This window comes from Trachinotus anak, unplaced genomic scaffold (assembly GCF_046630095.1).
Source record: "Trachinotus anak isolate AG129_WGS33_773 ecotype Australia unplaced genomic scaffold, CSIRO_AGI_Tana_v1 ptg000021l, whole genome shotgun sequence".
NCBI lineage: Eukaryota > Metazoa > Chordata > Actinopteri > Carangiformes > Carangidae > Trachinotus > Trachinotus anak.
In genome coordinates, this window is record NW_027273872.1 from 9,795,646 (window position 1) to 9,816,581 (window position 20,936).

The 20,936-nt window shown below is 39.7% G+C and overlaps 2 protein-coding genes across 2 annotated transcripts; one reads left to right on the forward strand and one right to left on the reverse strand.

The window, feature by feature from the left end:
• Positions 1-47: 47 nt before the first annotated feature.
• nudt6 (nudix (nucleoside diphosphate linked moiety X)-type motif 6) lies at positions 48-14,083 on the forward strand. Its single transcript, XM_071458198.1, has 5 exons — positions 48-419; positions 1,120-1,323; positions 7,220-7,275; positions 11,354-11,408; positions 11,830-14,083. Exons 1-5 carry the CDS (start codon positions 185-187, stop codon positions 12,210-12,212), a joined length of 933 nt encoding a protein of 310 aa, XP_071314299.1. The 5' UTR covers positions 48-184; the 3' UTR covers positions 12,213-14,083.
• On the reverse strand, positions 10,712-20,790 carry fgf2 (fibroblast growth factor 2). Its single transcript, XM_071458200.1, has 3 exons — positions 20,214-20,790; positions 17,472-17,575; positions 10,712-13,694 (listed from the first exon to the last, which is right to left on the reverse strand). Exons 1-3 carry the CDS (start codon positions 20,389-20,391, stop codon positions 13,509-13,511), a joined length of 468 nt encoding a protein of 155 aa, XP_071314301.1. The 5' UTR covers positions 20,392-20,790; the 3' UTR covers positions 10,712-13,508.
• Between the last annotated feature and the right edge of the window lie 146 nt (positions 20,791-20,936).

Sequence of the window (20,936 nt, forward strand, 5' to 3'; positions counted from 1 at the left end):
ACTTTACTTCTTATGGCTAGCCAATCCTCCATGAGCTATTTTACCGGATCATTACGGTATTTATGCAACTTCCAGGGCGGACTTTTACGTAACTGTTCTCCACTGTACGCACATGCCGGTTGGAAACTGGTCAAACTCTCCCTTTGAAACGGTTTTTAAAAAATATATATTTTAGCGTCGTAACATGGCTGGCCGCGGCTTTGTCTCCAGACTTTTACCGCTGGTGAGAGGAGGCTTCCGCAGCACAGCTGTCCGTGCGTTCTCATGCACAGCAGGTCGTTCCCAGTTACACAGCGTGGAGGGGACCGGTGGTGCCCTGACAGGGAAAGTGGACCGATTCGGTGGGGTCACAGTGAACCTGGCTGACATCGGTTTACCTGCGGACATCAGCGAAAGTTTATTTAGCAGATTACTGCAAGGTTTGCTGTTCTGGAGTCTGCTGTGTGTGGGGCAGGAGAGAAACAATGCATATGTCATTTACTCCCAACTCAACCAATCATTAACCTGCCCCTGTCACTGACCACAAGCAAAGATTTAGTGTGTGTGTGTGCATATGAGATTTCCCCTATAAGAGGCTCTGTCTCTCATAGACTAATAGATGCAGGGGTGCATTCATGGGAGTATGGCATGCATTGTTTCTCACTGTGTGGTATTGTGTGAATCTGCCTTAAATAGTTTGTGGTCTCTGCAGATGTCTAGAAAACGAAAATGGTTCATTCATTTAGTTAGATAATATTTGCAATAACAGGTTATGAATGCACAAATTAAGTGTCTTTTAAAATGACCAACAGTATATTATTTTGATGTAATACTGTCAACTGACCCCTCAAGCCAACGCCCTGGGAGCCAATCAGTGCAGAGAAACCCAGCACTCAGTGTCTGTGTCTCTAACATCAAGGCTACTTCCTCCAAACTGTGTCTGTTGTTTGTCATTCTCTCTCATGTTTGTAAATGTCCCATCATTGTAGAATCCAGTTAGGCAGAAATGTGATTTAAAACTATCTGTTGCTATTCATAATGTCACATCTTCCACATATTCCCTGTCTGTTTCTGTAGTTTACTGTTTAACAGAAGCGACTGCATCATGAAAACTTCACTTTTAAACATCTGACTCCACAGAGTCTTTGGTCCGGTGGAAGGCTGAGGGGAAGGTAGCAGTGTGGCTTCGAGTGCCCATCTCTCTGAGTCGATGTGCTGCCGCAGCTTCTACTCACGGCTTCACCTTCCACCACGCCAAGCACGACCATGCGGTCCTGGCCCTCTGGCTGGGGGAAGGGGAAAGCAGACTGCCGGGGTTTGCAACTCACCAAGTTGGAGTGGCAGGTAGAGATTTTCTAGCCTGAAAGTTCAGTTTTGACTTTGGAAATAATAGTTTGACAAAATGATCTTAACTTAATACCTTAATGGAGTTTCCACAGTTGTCACGGAGCTAACGAAGACTGTGAAATAGAGTTAAAAGCTCCAGAAAAAGGCTAGTAAATGGTTCTTCAGTTAAGATTATGTTGTCAAACCTATACAATTTCAATTCAGGATGTTGTAATATGTGCCGCACAGGTGTCTGCTCAAACATAACTGACTGCTTGTTGTTACTTCAATCCAAAATTTGTTGTAATAAGCAACAACCATTTAGATGTTTATTGGCTTTGTCAGCAGTCATGTTGTAACTGTTGAGAATTGCTTATTGTCCGAATCCTTCATATTAAAGAAGATGCAGTATAAACCACAAATCTTTACACTACATAAATTACATAATACTTTAAACTAGAATGGCACTCAGAAGAGCACATACCTCCACCAAGGCCAAACAATCCTACACATGTCCTTTAAATCCAGATTATAATTTGAATCTGCACCAAATTACACAAAGTCATCGATCTCAACAACATAAATATGTCTGGTTCTTTACATCAAGATCCAAACATGATTTATTTATTTAGTGTAAAAAAAAATGTCCTATCTCATAATGTGAAAAAAAAAAAAAAAAAAAAATCCTGGATCTGTCGCTTTAACTGGGTCTGCACCAAAATATAATGAGTTCTTTCCATGTCGCATTCCCTCCACTAAGTTTGGTGCAAAACAGTTCAGTACTTTTTGCGTCACCCTGCTGGCAATCAAACAAACAAACAAACAAAGAAGAAAATGTAACCTCTTTGGCGGAGGTAAGAATCCGCACCTATTGAGAAAATATCACAGTTTGAGCAAATACAGTGCGATTACATCAAAACCAAAAATATGAAAAATTAAACAACATTTAACAGTCAGTCATCAACAACAATAGAGCTGAAACAACTATTGGATTGATCTGTTGTTCAATGGATAACGGAGAACATTTATTAGCAAATATTTTGATAATTGCTTAAAGAGTCATTTCCATCAAAAACTGGTGTCATTCTCGCCCATGTGAGGATTTGCTGCTTTATTCTGTTTTATATTATTGTGAACTGAGTGTCTCCGGGGTTTGGACTATTGTTCGGACAAATCCAGACATGTGAAGACATCACTGTGGGCTCTGGGAAACTGGTGTTTTTCACTAAGTTAGATTTTTATTCATTGAGAAAATAATCGTCACATGAATCTATAATGAAAATAACGGTTAGTTATAGCCCTGAAAAACCTCTCGGTTCACTGCCATGTGAATATGTAGTTGCATCTGTCAGTGTCTAGAACATATAGGCTACTGTACTATGCTTAGTCTTATTTAAAATATTGAGTAACAGATCATATTACTTTATGTCCTGACTCCAGTGTGTATGCACAGTGATTTGAGCTGACTGGAGGCATTTATCAAGCCTTCCCTTCACCGTAGAGTCTCCAGGCTGAGTTTGGCAGAGCTTCATCTGGTCTGATTTAACTTCTGAATAACCGAGCTGACCACAAGCTCCCAAAAACACAAAATCACTACTGATATGGATGCAAAGTTTGCTTTCTCCCGGCAGTGATGAAAACAGGCGTCAGACTGCACCAGAGAGGGACTGCAATTATATATATATATATATATATATATATGTATATATGTAACAGAAGCTATAGGGGTGTTTTAGAAGATACAGATGTGTGTGTGTGTGTGTGTGTGTGTGTGTGTGTGTGTGTGTGTGTGTTTTAAGATAACATCTGTTGCCTATTTTAAATCATTTATAAGTGGTGATAAAATTAAAACCAAATTAAACTCTGACCTACATTATGTCAGTTCAAAAAAACAAAACAAAAAAAAATTGGCTTATTTTTCTTTCCTGTAAGTGTCAGGGGTTGTTTGTCTGTTGGGTTGTTATGTTCTGGTCCATTTCACTTGCGTAAATGGAAATTCACTCATCAGGATTGTGAATCTGGGGAGAGAGGCAACAAAAGGAGGAGCCGCTGCTTGCCTCCTGTGCTGTGTTCCTGGCTGTCCAGCAGAGGGCAGAGTGCTGTTTGTGCCTTTTTACCAAAGAGTGGATGCACTTGAAGCATGTCAGAACATGTCCAGAGCATCCTTCTGTGAGGAATGGGGACCAGAATTTCTCCTGCCAGAATGTTTCCCTCAACAGGGGAAACAATGATGAAACTAAGCCTAGGAATCTGAAATACGCAGCTGTTTAGATACTTGTTGTCCTTGGTTCTTCATGGTTTTGATAAGGATGGGAACAGCACCCACAGTCAGGGGACATAAGTGCAACTCAGTTAATTGGCCGTCAGATTTTCGTCGGATGACCTGCCGGATATTAACCTTTACTCCAGTAAAGTTCAGTTTAATCACTCATTGTTATAGTTTGGGTCAAAACACCAATAACTGAACTTAGTATGATATTCAACACATCATCACAGATACACAGCTATTCACTGCTAGAGATAAATTTATAATTGTGTACTGTTAGGCAAAGGAAATATGAGCTTGTGAGGCTTTTAAACTTTCTAACTTGAATCCAAATCATGTCAAAGGCAGAGTTCAAAATAATCTTAATTAACTGTTACATAAGTTACAGGTACGGTGTGTTTACAGTGGGATGTGAGACATAATTGAAAAACCAAACAAAACAAAAAGAATTCATGTAGTCTGTTTTCAATGACGCACAGAATCTTTTTCCTTGCTGTTGTTGAGAGGATCTGCTTCAAGCTTGTATTTCTTTGTCCCTTCCATACGTCATTTTAAGGCACCTCTACAATGATGGGGGTCATGACATATATGGAGACTTGTTCTGGAAGAATGCATCATTCTGGTACAACAAATGAGTATTAGATTCTCACGGCCATGACGCAACTGAGCGACAGTAAATTCAGTTTCTTTGTCCACGTCATTATAAAATTTCACAGTTTGCACTGCCAGTTATTCAGTCATGACAGGCCTTGGAATGGTTTTAGTGTTTACTGCAATCCCTGCCCTCATGTTAGCTAACACAACAATGATGCCACAAGTTACAATGACTATACCGGTTTTAATTTTGAGGAACACTGGTATTGGATCAGTTCTCACAATCAGCAGATACCCTGAGCTGAGGTATCAGAATCGGTATCTGGAGGGAGAAGGCTGGACTGTGTAGGGGGCAAGGCAATAACATAGGTAACAAAGTAACATGGAGGTCACAATGACTGTTCTTCATGCAGATAAACTGGGCTCAAGTCACCCATAGATGTAAACATCTGTCCTGCTGAAGTGTCCTCGAGTGTGATGCTGAAATCCTTCCCATCACCTGACCTTTGACCTCTCAGTAAAAGATTAATAATATAGAGGTCAAAGTAGTCATGAGAAATTATGAAAAAAATTGCTGTGTTGTCAGGAAAATATTACATGTTATCATTAGTTATTATTAGTTCCATTAATTCATACATAATATTTTGAAAACTGGGAATGTCGGCGCACCTTAGGTTGACAGAGTAATATCCAAGTAAATACACCGTGTCCACCCAACTACAGGCCGAATAAGCTGCACGTCACAAGAAATAAAGCCATGACAAGAAATAAAGAAAAGGAAATATGCTTTGGCTGATAAATACACAAATTAGCATCATTAGTGTGAATCACAAGAGTGTTTCATGGATCAATGCATCACATAGTGACTCATGGAAACTTTAATAATTGTGTTTTGGACTATGTTCAGTCTTCTCAGTAATGTCTCCCCACGTTACAGTACTGTGTGTAAAAACTAATCCAGCATCTTAGTCTTGTGCATTAACAGTCATTGATCATTATCCTGGATGTTACAATACAGCTCGAATTCATATTTTGTAAATAAATTTATAAAAAGAAGAAACATCAAACCTTTTTTCGTGGCCCAGAAGTCAACTGTAACCTGAGGCAATAACAGTTTTTTTTTTTTATTATTATAATTACAAAAACCACTCTGATGATTGTTCCTGGGCTTTTTGTCTCATAATTCCTATTCCCGTCTTTTCCCCTGCTCCTGTTGAGCATTTTGTTTCCTGGACTGAAGGCTACATAATGATAGCCTCCCTTAGCAGCAACCAGGCCTCCTCCTGGGAAGCGCCATATGGCACGGGGATTGGGGATGACATCAATTTCCACTTGGAAGTCCAAGTCAGGCTTTTAAGACAACCCATCCCTCTTTACACATCTGTGACATTCATTTAAGGAGGCCCGTCTCGCTCGGTCAGACGGAGCAACCGGAAAAGAAAGTGGCCCGTATTCCCTCCTCTTCGTCCTCCTCCTGAGCTGTTAACAGCAGCACATAGCTGCCTCTCTTAGTCACTACCTGCTGAAAAAAAAAACCCCACTAAAACAGGAGAGAAAAATGTTAAATGGTGGAGTGGGATGTCGACATCATTCACAAGCACAGTTGAGTCACTCAGAGTCTGTTTAGACTCAAGAAAGTAAAGAATTTTGCCATAACCTGACATGCCAGACATTGACGCATTTTGTTCTTGTGAACTCAGTTGATGTTTGTACGAGTCGATACATTACAATGCTGCGTTTTACAAACTGTTCAATATTTAGTCCCGATTGTGTTTTTGAAAAAGTAACAAGCTTGTCTGTATTTATTCTATATGTAGTGCTGACATTAAAGCGTCCATTATCAACATTTTTATATTATCCATGGATCACATGACTACCTGTCGGTGAAAAGTGTTTATCAAACCCACAGAATTATCACACAGATCTGCAGTCGCAGTCAGATCTAAGGACCCTTATACCGTCTTTCAGCTCATTGTTTTGGTAGTCCGGCCCACAACTTAACTGCTCTGGTCTTCCTCACTGCTCAAAACTAGCATTTAGCAAGTAAACATATGTGGAGCATTAAGCAGCTAAGGAGCCAGATATATTCCTCATGAATTGATGGTGAACAAAACAGAGCTTCAAGGAGAGTGAATATTGGACTTGCATTCATTGGGTGTTTAGAAGCACAATTCCAGATGGACTCTGATGTTGCTCTGTGTATGTCGGATGTGTAAATAGGCAATCTATTGCCTATGAGCTTATAGGTGATATTAGTGTTGTATATATGGCTTCATTTTACTGCCCCTAAGTGGCCAGAAAATCAGATGTTGCAGGTTTTAGGTGAAGTCTTTAGAATGCTTCAATCAAAATGCTTCTCAGATTGTCTAATAGCATCTGAAATTACAACAGCAGAACTGGAAACCTTCTGAAACAGATGTGCAGAGGTGTACTCGATGACTGTTTTTTTTTTTTTAATCCTTCACCCAAATACTTTTGTTACTTTACTTACACTATTAATGGCTTTGGGAGAGACTGTCCGACAGTGGGCACCAATATTCCCATTTGTACAAAGTATCCTCTGTCTGCTCCCTTTTTTCATGACAGGAGAATCAATTTTGTACAAAACAACTGAGGTCTTAAGTTTTATTTTTGGTATTTTTGGCTGTCACTCTCAAGTATAGCCACTTCTAACAGTTCAAGAAGAGGAATAAAGTTACATTTTATTTTAATTTTTCTTAATTTTAAGCAACAAGCTTAGCATGTCATTTAGTCATCAGATTTGTCTGCAGACTTGGTTAATCTTCAACATCAGAGACGTGTTAGAAAATATAAAATGGACTGGGCAGCTAAACAGGCTAAACTCCAGGGTTTTTCCTCAACACTGTGCAAGTTTTAAGTTGTGTCCAACCTAATAATTAACTCTGAACTACTCTGCCAACAGGTTTCCCTTTAAATTGTTCTCACAGTAACTCCTTCAGTGCAGAATGTAGATCAGATTACTTTATATAGTTGGGGAAAGTGCTTGCATAATATTTAAAGTGACCATTAGATTTTTTTGTTCTCCTCCTCTAGGTGCAGTAGTTGACGAGTCCAATGGAAAAGTTCTTGTTGTCCAAGACCGAAACAAGGTATGTGTCACACACTGATGCACAATGCACTCCAGTACATTCATTAAATATAATGGACTGTTTATGCCCTATAGAACAACTAAATGAAGCAAATACAAGATATTCGTATTTTCTTTGTGTTTTACTTTAGATTGATGCATAGTGTTGGTCATAACAGAATTGCTACTTGACCTCAGATAACCGTACGAAATTTCCAACAACCTGAACAACCATTCTGGTCGTTTGCTCCAACCCTCTGATACGGCCCATAGCAATGTCTCCTGATATAGTGCCCCTACTGCAGCAGTTGTACCAGACCTTGGTTGTCATCGTTACAATAATAAATGCACAAATTGTACCAAGAATGACGTACCTACCATCTTTGCCATAGTTACTGTAATAACAGACATGGCATGGTTAGGTTTAGGTAAAGATGGTGATTTGCGTTAAAATAAGTACTTCCTCAAGATTAGAAGTTCTTTGTTGTCGTGGTTACAATAATAACAATGTGGTTAGCTTTGTCAGAAGGTCATGGATAATAGAAACGACCTGAACTGCTACTTCAAACATCGCTCTCCTGTGTCATATTCCTGTGTTTTGTTTTGCTGTAAATACTACATCGCCACATTTTTCCCTCTGCTCCTGTCATAATTACTACGGCCATTACTACGGATGGGTCAAAATAACCTGCTAAACAAACAACCTATTACAGGACAGTCTCGAAATTTCAGAAATGATTGAATGAAAATTAAGGTATTATTTTTCAATCAGAACTTTAGCATATGAAAAAAGTAAGCAATAAGCACAGACCAGTGATTATGTGTACTGGCAGAACAACACGTTTCTAAAAAAAAAACAGGTAGTCCACCATTTGTCGTTAGGTGAACCGGAGAGCTGCTTCCTCCAGCCTCAGTTATGATGCTGCACTTGCTAAAAATGTCAGATTAGTTTTGTTTGTTTAGTGAGTTTTATGTTGCCTCTGTTGATCCAAACGTGGGTGGAAATCCTCTCAGCCCTTCAGCCCCCTCTCACATTTAGCATAGCTCCACACAACATTATGTGACCTCAAGCAAACATGGTGTTTACATGAGCTGAATGCACTCAAACAACTTTGTGAGTGTCTGTTTTTGTCGGCCCTCACAGAGCCTCGCTGTAGTACTTGAGTTGTTATTGGGTTCACTTACAACAGGCCTCTTTTAAAACCTTTCCACACAGATTTGTTTGTATTCTCAGTTGGCCAAAATGAGATTGAGACCAATTTGAAAAATGTGATTGCACAATGATGCAGCAATTTGGGAACCAATTATGTTTTTAGAAATACTAGCTAACTCAACTTGATATAAATGAGGCAGTAAGTAATGGCCCTGTCACATCAGCTGCTACAACATGACTTTGAACAGTATGCCCATTTACACACCATCACCGCCAACACAATACTGCAAAAGTAGCCAAAAGATAGTCGAATTGGCCGAACTGTAAAATCAGCTCCAAACAACAACGTTGTGAAAGACTGCATGAAAAGCATGTTAAAATGTAATCTTCCCCATTGTGAACTGAATATCTGTTGACTGAACAAAACAATTACTCTGAAGATGTAATTCTCAGGTTTTATAAATTGAACAATAACCAGAAAATGCTAAAGCTTAAATAAATCATCTCAATAATCAAATACCAAAGAGCCTGTTTGTTTAACGCAACACATGTGCCATCGTTCATTGTCAAAGAATCATAAACTGGTGCAAGACTGAAAACTCCAGAGGGGGAAAACATTTCAGAGTTCAAATATCTGCTAAGAGAAGAAATAATCTCTGCCTCAATAACAACAGAAACTATTATGAGCATTTTTGAACATTTCAAAACTTTCACAAAAAAAGCAAAACTATCTGCAGATACTGTTAGGGGCACATGAGAATATTTGGGGTAAATCAACCTCCAAAAAAGACTCAAATGTCACAAAAAAAATTGTATATAGTTGCATGAAGTGGTTTTTCAGACTATTCGACAAAACAATATTTTACGAAATCTTAATAGAAACACTTTTCAGCAGAGGATGTATTTCCTGAGGCAATTGAAGAAGTTCAACCTGCCAAGGACTATGATGGTGAACTTCTACACCTCCATCATTGAGTCCATCCTCACCTCCTCCATCACCATCTGGTACGCTGCTGCCACGGAGAGGGACAATAACAGACTGCAGCGTATCATCCACTCTGCTGAGAAGGTGATTGGCTGCAATCTTCCGTCCCTCCAGGACCTGTATGCCTCAAGGACTCTGAGGCGTGCAGGGAAGATTGTAGCTGACTCCTCCCACCCTGGACACAAACTCTTTGAGACACTCCCCTCTGGCAGGAGGCTGCGGTCCTTCAGGACCAAAACCTCTCGCCACAAAAATAGCTTCTTCCCATCTGCTATTAGCCTCATCAACAAGGCTAGAGAGCCCCACTGTTGCTGATCAATTGCACCAATCACCAGAAAAAATTCCTTGTATGTGAAAGCATACTTGGCAATAAAACTGATTCTGATTCTGATTCTGATTCTGATTTTTTGCATTCAAGTCGTGGCGCCTGCCTTATCAGGCCCCACGAAGCAGACTGCTGGAAATCCGTCGTCACATTTAACTGGAATGATATTTCATGAAGAGAAAACCCAGCTTTATTTGCATAACATAACTCAGTGGAAACACAGACCATTCACAGTTGTGTTTTGTCGACTTTTCTTAAAAGTCACTTCTATTTGCGCAAAACTGCAATGGAAACCTGGTAATAGTCTTCGCTCTCATTTTTCCAGTGGAAATAGCCCGAGTAGGGACACATGGTTACTGTACAATCTGGATCAGATGACAAATGTAGTTTACACTGTAATTGACAGAATTCAAGTGGACCTCTTTACTGGACATTCATTTTACACAACATGTAACTTGTCCCAGCCAGGAATCTGGAGAGCGTATAATGTATCTTGATGGCAGAGGGAAGCAGTTAGTGGCCTGGAAGTGTGGGGAGTGCTTTATCTCTTCCTATCCTCCTGCTCCTCCTCCTCCTCCTCCTCCTCCCCATCGAGCTGTTTACTGGAAATGGGCTTTATAACAGCCTGGCCCTTGGCAGTAGTGTGTCTCTGGCAGACTAAGCCAGTTCAGAGCTCACGAAGGGTTACGAACTTCCTGACAGGAAACCAGGACATTATCGCTCTCACATCAGTACAAAAGACAGCAAACACATCCCTGGTGGACTGAAGGTAATTTCATCCATCAGAGATGAATGATGTCATGGGTAAGAGTGTTTAATTTAATCATTGTCCGATGACATTTTCACATCTTCTCTCAGTGGATTTGGTGTGAACTGTTTGCGTAGGGAAGGCATGCTTCCACCAAGTTTGAGAGATTATTATTTTCACATTCAGCTCTGAAAGCTCCTGTGAGAATGAGACCTTTTACTCTGAAAAACCACACTGATTAGACTGATTAGAGTTACACAAAATCTCTTTATTTCTTCCTTCCTACCAGCACATTATAGAAACAGCTTCCAAAAATATAGCATTTTGTCAACAATACATGAAAATAAATGCTGTAGTGCATTTGTGTTCCCCGCAAAGAGAGGATTTGCAAAATTAGGAAAATCTAAGATGAAATGGCGTTTCAGAGAAAAGAGCGTAGCGTACAAAATTCGTTAAGTAACTACAAAAATATATATACAACACTGACTTCATAATTTAACGAGCAGCATACTGTTATTAAATATCAAGGATAAGTGGTGAAACAGTTTTTGGAAGACACACACTTCACCGCATCAAAAGTCTCCAGAGTGAGGCACTAAATATAAAACATAAAATGAAAGGATGCTCAGATCAGAACATTAAACAGCTCTCTGTGTGTATAATTATTAGTTCAGATACATAAGACAGTCCCTTTGTACACATGATCTACTACTGACTACTGAAAAACTACGGCCTTTAAGATATTGCCACTACGTTCATGAAACAAGTGACTTTAGAATGTTATACTGACATTTTCTGTGTGTTCATGTTGATATTACACTAAAACATTTACAGCAGTGCCATCTATCACTATATTGATGTTAAGTTTTAACTTTGCTCTTGAATTCAGACAAAGAATGCTTGGAAGTTCCCCGGTGGTTTGTCTGATCCAGGAGAAAATATCGGTGAGTGTCAAGCTCAACAGAGCAAAAAACTAATACAGTACATCTATAGTTAAATTCTCCTTCAGTTTTACTATTTTGATTAAAGATGATACAATTACATTCATTTGAACTTTACAAAATAAGGCACATGATATATACGCAAAGAGTCTCTCCCTATTCACCTTCTTTAACATTTTAAAAGCAGCTTTAGTATTATATACATGACCCAACCCAAAAAGCAGCGTCAAATGTTTGTCTTTACAAAAAATATATGTATTTTCCCTTCCCCACATCTAGACATCAGACTGCAAGGTGATTCTGACAAGGGAACTTCAGTGTGTTCCGTCTTGTTAGGATCTTCTAAATGCCTCCACATATTCTGTGTAAGTGTGTGTGTGTGTATATATACACATACCCACACATTTTAATCAATCTTTCTCAGGTGTCACTGCCGTACGTGAAGTCTTCGAGGAAACCGGCGTTCGCTCTGAGTTCAGATCTCTGCTCAGCATCCGGCAGCAGCACAACCACCCCGGTGCCTTCGGCATGTCGGACATGTACATCATCTGCCGACTCGGCCCGCTCACCTACGACATCAACTTCTGCACTCAGGAGTGCCTGCGCTGTGAGTGGCTGGACCTCGCCGAGCTGGCCAAGACAAACCACACCACGCCAATAACGTCTCGCGTAGCCAGGCTCCTGCTTCGCGGCCTTGAGCAGGGCTTCGACAAGATCGACCTCACCATGGAGGAGCTTCCTGCTGTCTACTCGGGGATGTTTTACCAGCTGTACCACAGACAGCTTCCACCAACACCAAAATCCTAGCGAGCCATCATCAAACTGATGGGGTTATAGTGTATCATGGCTAGCTATGTTGACACGTGGTCAGCCTTACTCATATTTAAAGTGTATTTATGACTGGAGTTAATATTTGCAGTGTTGTTTCACACACTGACTGTTACTGTTGAAGAAATATGGTGCAATAGGCTGTGAACTGAAGCACATTCACTTTGTGTTTTTTAAAGGGAACTATACAACTGTGGTACCTGGAGGACTGCACAGTCTTACAGTTTATTTAACACTTGTTGGAAGTCCACAGCTGATTTCATTTTTTAAAGGTACAGTTCTGAAATCAGCTGTCTTTTTGACTGGATAAAAATAATTTCACAATCAATGCTGAGATTGGCAAATTTTAGCTTGTTACCTAGTTTCATTAATTAATGCAATATAAATACTGGCAGCATTGCTAAATTAGCCTGCTGGCTAGTTTAAGAAAAAAAAAAAAAGAGGAAAGTATCATCTTCAAGGGATCTACCTTTCATCGATTTATCATCATTCACCAAAATTAGCTTGTATTTATACACTATGCTCCTGTGCAATGCAACGTTAAGACATTTTGCACAAATCTCAAATTATACAAGAACAATAGGGAAACATTTTATCAGAAAATGAAGAGAAGCATGGAAAACCTACCATAAAAGTGTGTCAAGATGTTAACTAGTGTAAAAAAAAAAGTAGAAAAAGATTGTCTGGGTTTTGATTTTAGTCTGTTCATTGTGTTTAGTTTTGTCAACCAAAATTTTGTGTTACAAGATCAAAAATTCTAAAATTGAGTTATTTTGTTCTGTTATTTTGTTTTGTATCACTTCTCTTATGTTCAGGTCACAATATCTTAGGATTTGACTTCATCTTCTTAATCCTACTTATTTGGGAGACGTCTTCGACAAAATACTCAGACTTACAAAGTCATTAAGTGAAGGGTAGGAAGCAGACCTGTGACCAGAAGGTTGCTGCTACGACTCCCTCAGTCAGAGAGGGAAGATCTTTGTGGATCAAATGAACAAATAATGCTGTGCTGCCATTCTGTTGAGGTGCACTTGAGCAAGGCACCTGGCTACAGTTGCGCTAGTGTAGCAGTTGGTTGGTTTTACTGGGAAGCAGCCAGATGTGAATGTGTGCCACGGTAGTAAAGCTGAATAAGAGTAGACATGCTCAAGATATAAAAAAAAAACTGTTAGGATGTAACAGTTGGAAAGGATCACAGCTATTTTCGGCAACACTCTGTCTTCATTGCCATCACATCTTCGTCTTTGTCGTTGCCTCTAAGACTTGATTCCCACATTAGCACTTGGCGGACATTGGAAGAAAGAGGATGGCCTTCTGACCCGGTCCAGTTTTGTTTCCAGACTTGTACTGGCCTGTCCGCTTCAGCGCCACATACATGTTTGGGTACTTCCTGGAGCGATAGGTGTTGTAGTTGTTGCTCTCGAGCCGCTCCAGGAAATGGCATTCATCTGTAGCCCGTCTCTGGAGAGAAAGACACAGAGGAATAACACATAAGTAAAGTTTAATCGGATATTCAGTGTACTGAATTTAATTCGGGTGTTCAGAAAACTGTAAAACTACTCTGTAATATGGGGTATGGCAGCACTGCTCCTTATTTGCAGTACTCCAACAAATGGAAACTGAGATTTTGTCAGTAAGTCTGTAAATGAAACATAGACCTTGTAGTGTTTTGTTCCAAAATGCTCATAATTCTCTGCTCATGTATCAGGGACATCTGGTTACTTGAAGTAGCCATTTCATCAAATTACTTTGTTTGGATGACATTTGATTTAATTTGTTTAATATATGTTGTTGGAAGAGGAGAAGCTGTAATTTTGACATTTTATGACATTAAATTACCACATAAATCACCCCAGAACTAAATGCCGCCTTTATTTTGAAAGAGACAGTTGATTTAGAAGAATTTCTGCTCAGTGTTTCACACTCATACAGTAAAGACTTTTTTTTTTTTTTATAAAGAAAATCATGTCAGACTGAGGTCATTATTACAGCTCTGGTCAGTTTTTGTCTTGGTTCAGCTTCCTTGAATCTTGATCAACCCAGAGAGTAATGAACTAAAACTTGATAAATCTGATGACATGAAACGACCAGACAACAGGTCAGAGAAATCAACAAATCAAGATGTGTAAATGAAATGATTTGGCTTTCGTGTCATTGACCACATCTTTTTTAGTGCTTACACAAGCTCCTCTCTTAATATTATCCTGTTGTAGAAAACGAAGAACGAAGAAAACATTAATTACATGTCTGGCCAAAATCTCACTGTCTCGCTGGGCGTTAACTGCCCTACACCCTGTTCCACAAGAGCCTTTTGTTTTAGTTTCTCCTTTTAGTCAAATGCGACTAGGAGGCTGTTTAGTCAGAAGACATTTTCTTCTAGTTTGCTATAAACACCCTGGGCTACTTTATTTAATTCACTATCCAAAAGCAGTAGCTTTCAAGAAACAATAATCCTACCTCAGTACTGAAAATATGCTACAGTAAGGATATCAGCAGTGGAGGTCAACTGAGCCTAAATAGAGCAGTAAATGGACTGCACTTGTATAGCACTTTTCTAGTCTCGACCACTCAAAGCACTTTACAGTACCTGTCACGTTCACCCATTCACTCACACATTCATATGTCTATAGAGCATCTTCGATTTTTTATTTTTTATTTTAAATGCCATATTTTACTTTTTTTACTTTTTCTGTGTTTTGTTTGTTTTGATATCCATATGAAGATATATTCATGAACCAAAACCATCTCAATGTAGTTTTGCATCTCTCTTGGGCTTGTCCCTGGACAACAGGTCAGTGAGCCAATCGGAAGAGAAGATTGCCAATAAAAATATAGCAGCTTGGGGCATGGCTGAGAGAGGTGACTGCTTTGTTGTGACATCACAAAGTTACAGAAGTCCTGATGGCTCATGTTAAGGCTCAGTTTCTGTATACAGGCTGTGTGCATTTCTCTGTTGACTGAGTGCTTTGATACTTTCACAATATTAATATAAAACCTAGACCTGCTTTATAATAAAAAATGATGTGGAAATCTCACTTAATACAATATATGACCTTTAAAAAAGGTATCAAAGGTACTGGGAAAGTATATTTTAAGTGCATTTTAAAGTGTTATTTTGTTAAAGGCTTAGGTCAGAATAAATACTGAAAATAAGTTTAAACTTGTTCAGATCTTATCGGTGGAACAGAAGTCTAAATCAACTCTTATGTGATTACATCAGTTTTATTAATAAAAATATCTCAATCAGATCTAATACATAACAGATGACTTCTGCCTCAGAATAATCCAGACTACAGACACATGCATTGAAGGTGCTATATTAGGGGAAATTATTTTTTTATTTATTTGGCAACAACAAATGCCATTCTTCATATCTAATAATATTCAACTTCTCTTTTTTTGACACTACACATGGTAATAAGAAGAGAGTGGGTGTGTCTTGTGGATTTTTTACATAACTTTCCACATACGAGTAACGAGCAACGCCTTGGGTGGCACCTCGCTGCTGTAGCTTCTCATGAGGAGGAAATGCTTCTTGCAAATTACATGGACTGTGGCCAAATCTTCACAACCACCAAACCACATCAGTTGCCAACACCTCACACTTCCACTGTTCCACTGTAGGCAACAACACTGTGGCAACAGGCCAGCGCTGGCACCCAGCTAGTGTTGGCTATCTCTCATTAACATTCAGGACTTTTGTTTTCCCTTTATTGGCCAATTATGTTCTTACACTCACAATCTGAATTTGACCTCTGTATTTCTCCACATTCATTCGATCAAACCTACAACTTTTCTGGCCGTAAGGTGCTATGGATGCCCTGGACAGCTGTCATGGCTGTCAATAGTACATACTGTAAAAAGTACTTCTTTCTTCGAAACCCAAGTTCATACACATTATGTCCATCAAAGTGTCTTTAACTTTGGTTGTCTCAGTTTTGAATTTTTCTTATGGTTCAACTAAACATTGAACAACTATAAACAGCAGCCAACATAAAGTCACTTTGTCTGCAGGTCGGTCAGATAATCTGTCATTTCCTGAAAACTTCCAAAGCTCTTAAAACCTTCTATAAATGTCCTGCTGCTGGACAGAAAGACACAATACATATTATCAGTAAAACCTTCCAACAGACAGGGTGCACTTTGCAGAACAGCAGATGCTGTGGGTCTCAATAATGAATTTTCTCTACCTTTTATTCTCTTACTGAGTACTTTCTGTCTCCTGCTGAAATCTTCATTCAGAAATGTCAAGCCTCTCCATTATTTCTGTTTTCTCCTGCTCTCAATACTCATTCACAAATTACCACATCTGGGCAAAAGATATTCATGCATTTCACAATCCAGTCTATAGTTGGATGCAGCTCCTTAAATATCTTTGTGATTCTCTTTTTGTCTCTCAGACCTAGTACTGCACAATTGTCTACTTTCCCCATCACCACCATGACAGGAGATTAAAAAAAAAAAAAAGTCACAATAAAAGCCTGCAAGTACTACAAGTCCCATCATTCACCCACTCACTTTTCTCCTCCTAAGGTCTCTGGACTGAAGGAATTGTTTTCACAAAGTCACATGTTCTTACACATATTTGTGTCTATGCCAGTCCAGACTGTAGGGGCATGTGGTCCAAAATCAAGGGTTAGGGTTAAGTCATGTAACATATTGTGATTTGGATATTCATCACTTAAAGCAAGACTTGTCAATATTGCCATGATGAGTATCACAATGTTGTTGTCTGCAGCAGCTTGGCCGAGCCAGCATTAACGCAGAAGACAAGACTTTAGGATGGAAAGAAAGACAAATGGTCGAACTGATTAGGTTTGGGAGAGACGCCTCAGTTGGAGCCAAACTCTGTTCAAAACAAATAGAAGTGTAGATACAAAATAGTTTTGTCTCTCTGAATCTCATGCATACTGAATATATCTACAATAACCTAAGCGTCAACCTAATTCTTTCCCTGCGAGGGAGGATTTCTTGTCAGGTGGCTGATAAATATTTAGTTTCCAAAACACAGCAGCCTGAACGTTGCATGTGACAGAGCGCTGAGACTTCTGCCAACTGGAAGACATTTAGGTGTGCAACACAGATTTGTAAGAAGCCCTGCTGGTTACAAAAAAACACTTTCAGGAAATGATATTGTATAATTTTACAGGAATGCCTTTAAATTAATCTCAACACCCAGTGCAGAACAGAAACTATGTAGGTTTTGTTAATTGAAACATGAGAATCCAGCTCACTCACCGCTCCAAACAGTCGTCCGTCTCTGTTCATTGCCAGATAGCGGTTAGCACAAACCCCTTTGATCACCACCTCCCCCACTGAGGTCGCTTGGAGTTGAAGTTTTACTGAGGAAAAAGAAAACAAATTTACTTGAAATGAGCAAAAAGACACAAAGCATCTGAAGGTTGATCGTGGGAAAAGATTAAGTAGTGTGCTTAATACATCTATTATAAAAAAAGTAGGCATAAAAATCTCAGTCTCTGGATTTCTACACTAAATCACAATAAAATAATAATAATCTTTTAAAAGTTAATGTATCTTATAATTGTAGGTTTTGTTGTAAGTGATCTAAGACAGCACAGTAACAAGCGAGCCCATCGAGGCGAAGAAGAAAGAGGGGGCTGCTCAGTGGGAAGCATGGCCACGAAAACAAGCTCTATACCGTCACTGGCTTATAAAATTGTCAGGCTTAAGTGTTGGCAAGAAAATTGCTCACTTAGCCTACACGTCCTGCAGACATGCAGTGCACAGTGGCTTCATCAGAGCTGTTGTAGCTGCCTGCTGCGACTGGAAACGAGGCTGATGAAAGCAGACAACCAAACAGTAACTGTGTCGTAAATGAAAATGAGCTAAAAGAGACTTAAAAGCTCCAGGAAGCTACAGAGTCTTTGCCAGTTATCTGTTTTATTACATTTGATTCAGTGTTAATATCAAATATAATGATTAATGCAGCTTTATACATGCCCACAGCTGATGTTTAAAAACATGTCAAAATAATATAACTAGAATAATAACTGTAAGCCTAAGTTGACAATGTCCTCTTGTAACAATAAACACTGATTTATTGCATGAGGAAGTAATCTAGGTGAAAAACTGTGAATCTGAAAGCTAGTAAAAGAATAAAACTTATGAGCTTTATTATGCTGCACAAATGTAAATTTATTGTTCCTTTTGTGTGACCAGACAAACATCAGCATCGATGGTTAACTGCATGTTTTGGTCAACATTGGCTGACACCCCATCTGCAGTTATGAATGAAACACCACTGATGCCAGTGGTAACATGAAGCTAACTCACATCAGCCACCAAACAGTAGCATTGCAGTGCACACAGTGCACTCCTCTCATCTTCATATTTATTGTTTGTTTTTTTTTTGTTTGTTTTTTTTTTTTTGTAGAGACAACACAGTTTGCCAACACAACATACTTCACATGAAGCAAAACCACCAAAAATGAAGCCGAGGCCCCACAAGTTAAATCCAGAATTAATCCACATTAAGACTTTGGATAGACACACATCTGTCTACAGTTAAGCCCAGTGCCTGGGTGATTCATATCAAAGATCAAAGAGGTGCTTTTCCTCGAAAAAGAATGTATAATTAGTCTCAGAGTGCTGAGATGAGGCGTATTATACCCCACAGCTATGGTGAATACAAGCGAACTTTCTCTTGACTGTTTTCGTCTCTGTACAGGTTGGTTCTATCTGTAATTGTCGTGGGTCGCTGATGTAAGGCCAGCAATTTGTAGCAGTCTCTGTGGGCAATATTGTCCTTAATCCTAACCCATATGTGATGGAGTAGTGTCCTGTCTACATCAGCACAAAATTCTTCCTGAGGATCCCTGGATATATTGGGTAACATTTCCAACTCTAACTGGCAGGTATGTTGTGTTGTCTAAAAAGTTGGCAGGTCTGTCACAGCTTTAACAAAAGAACCATTGATGAAGCACAGCTAGGGTCACATTGACTGTAAGAAAACAGCTAAATGATTAATACTGATTCCCGTTTTATGACTCATTATGAATATATTTCTTTCAGTACCCATAATAGGCTACTTAACTAAAAGGAAGATTTTTTCTAAAAGCAAACTAAAACTAAAACTACAACTGCAGGTTCATTTCTCACCAATAGGTCTTACTAAATGTAATTGAATTAAAAGGTAACTGAATTATTCTAAAGAAAATAGCTAACCCCCACTCCTTGAAGTGGTTCCATATCAGGCATCTGTTTTGAGCGCACCTGCTTGAAATGTCATGCTGGATCTGGGGGAAATACACTTCCAAACATGTGTTTTCCAAGGAAGAAACCCAACTTTCATATTCCCCCTTCTCCCCTCCCACTTACTGATGCAACTTAGGACACATACTAAAAAGTAATCAGTGATACAGAGGCACCAAGGGGTATCACAGTTGTCCAGGCCAAACAACCGCATTGATGTTTCCGCCTTTAATAGTTGATAACCTAAAAACCCTAAAACTTTCTGAATAAATATTGACTGACTGGTGGTACAGATGATCTGATAATTTCTAACAATAGTATTGTTTTTAAATATACTAGTGGCTTAAGTTCATTGACCTGAAACACTGACAAGAACCTCTAAACCAGGCTTTCACTCATGCTGGTTTTTAACTCCATGTTGTGCCTTCTTGTGTGACGTAAACCACACAGTGAACAGTGTGAATGGCTGTGACTCAGCATGGTGAACAACGTTTACTAAAAACACAACTGACATATTCCATCAAAGTTCCAAATGATTGAGAATATTTGAGGTGTACTTTTCTACAGTTATTATACTTTCCAGAGGTAGACCTACACTCATTTTGACATGGAGACTGTACCTCAGTAAGCTGGAAAATTTACATCTTTCCTCCATGATTTTTTTTTTTTTCTCTTTTGCTTCACCCTTACTTCCCTGTTGCATATTAAAAACATAAAGAAGCTTTGTGTGCTGTGCAAAGCAAGAAGAAGGGGACTGGCAGTACTTACTGTGGGGGTCGTTCTTCTCCCGGATTCCATCCACTCCCCCATCAGACTTTATCCTCAAGAAGAAGCCCCCGTTTTTACAATACAGCCTTTTGGGATCCTTGAAGCTCCCAGGAGGAAAGCCGCCACTGCCGCCGTCTTCAGGTGTGGAGGGAAGTGTTGTGATTTCTCCCGTGGCCATCTCCTCCTCTTTCCCCCGCTTCCCGGCGACTGCCTCGTCTCCTTCTTGAGCAGTGCAGGAGCCCCACCGTGGCCTCCCACCTCCCACTAACTGTTGCCTGTTCCCTCCTCCCCTCCTCCACAGAGCTTCACACAAACTGATTCTACTTAACCTCAGAGGTCAGTTTGCTTGAACACCCCCCCCCCTCTCAGGGCAGCAAGTGCCCTCTGAGTCCTGAGAATCTGAAGCAGAAGGACTCCTACACCGGCCTTTACCTAACAGCACGGCTCTAAATCTACCATTTGTGGCTGCTCGTCTGCTGTTTGTAGAGCTGGCAGCTGCTTTGCCAGTGTACTTTGAGCACACTGGTGGGGGGGGGGATGCACGCGGGTTCCCCCTCTCTTCCACTCTTCTTGCAGTGAAGTGTTTAAAGCAGGGCAGCTGGCTTAGATCTGTGTAGAAGACTTTCCCCTTTGGGCCTCAGTTCGCATGCGCCTTAGAAGCACCAACACACACTCACAAGTTCACGCCCACCAATGCTCACTGATTTAACCAAGCAAACCAGC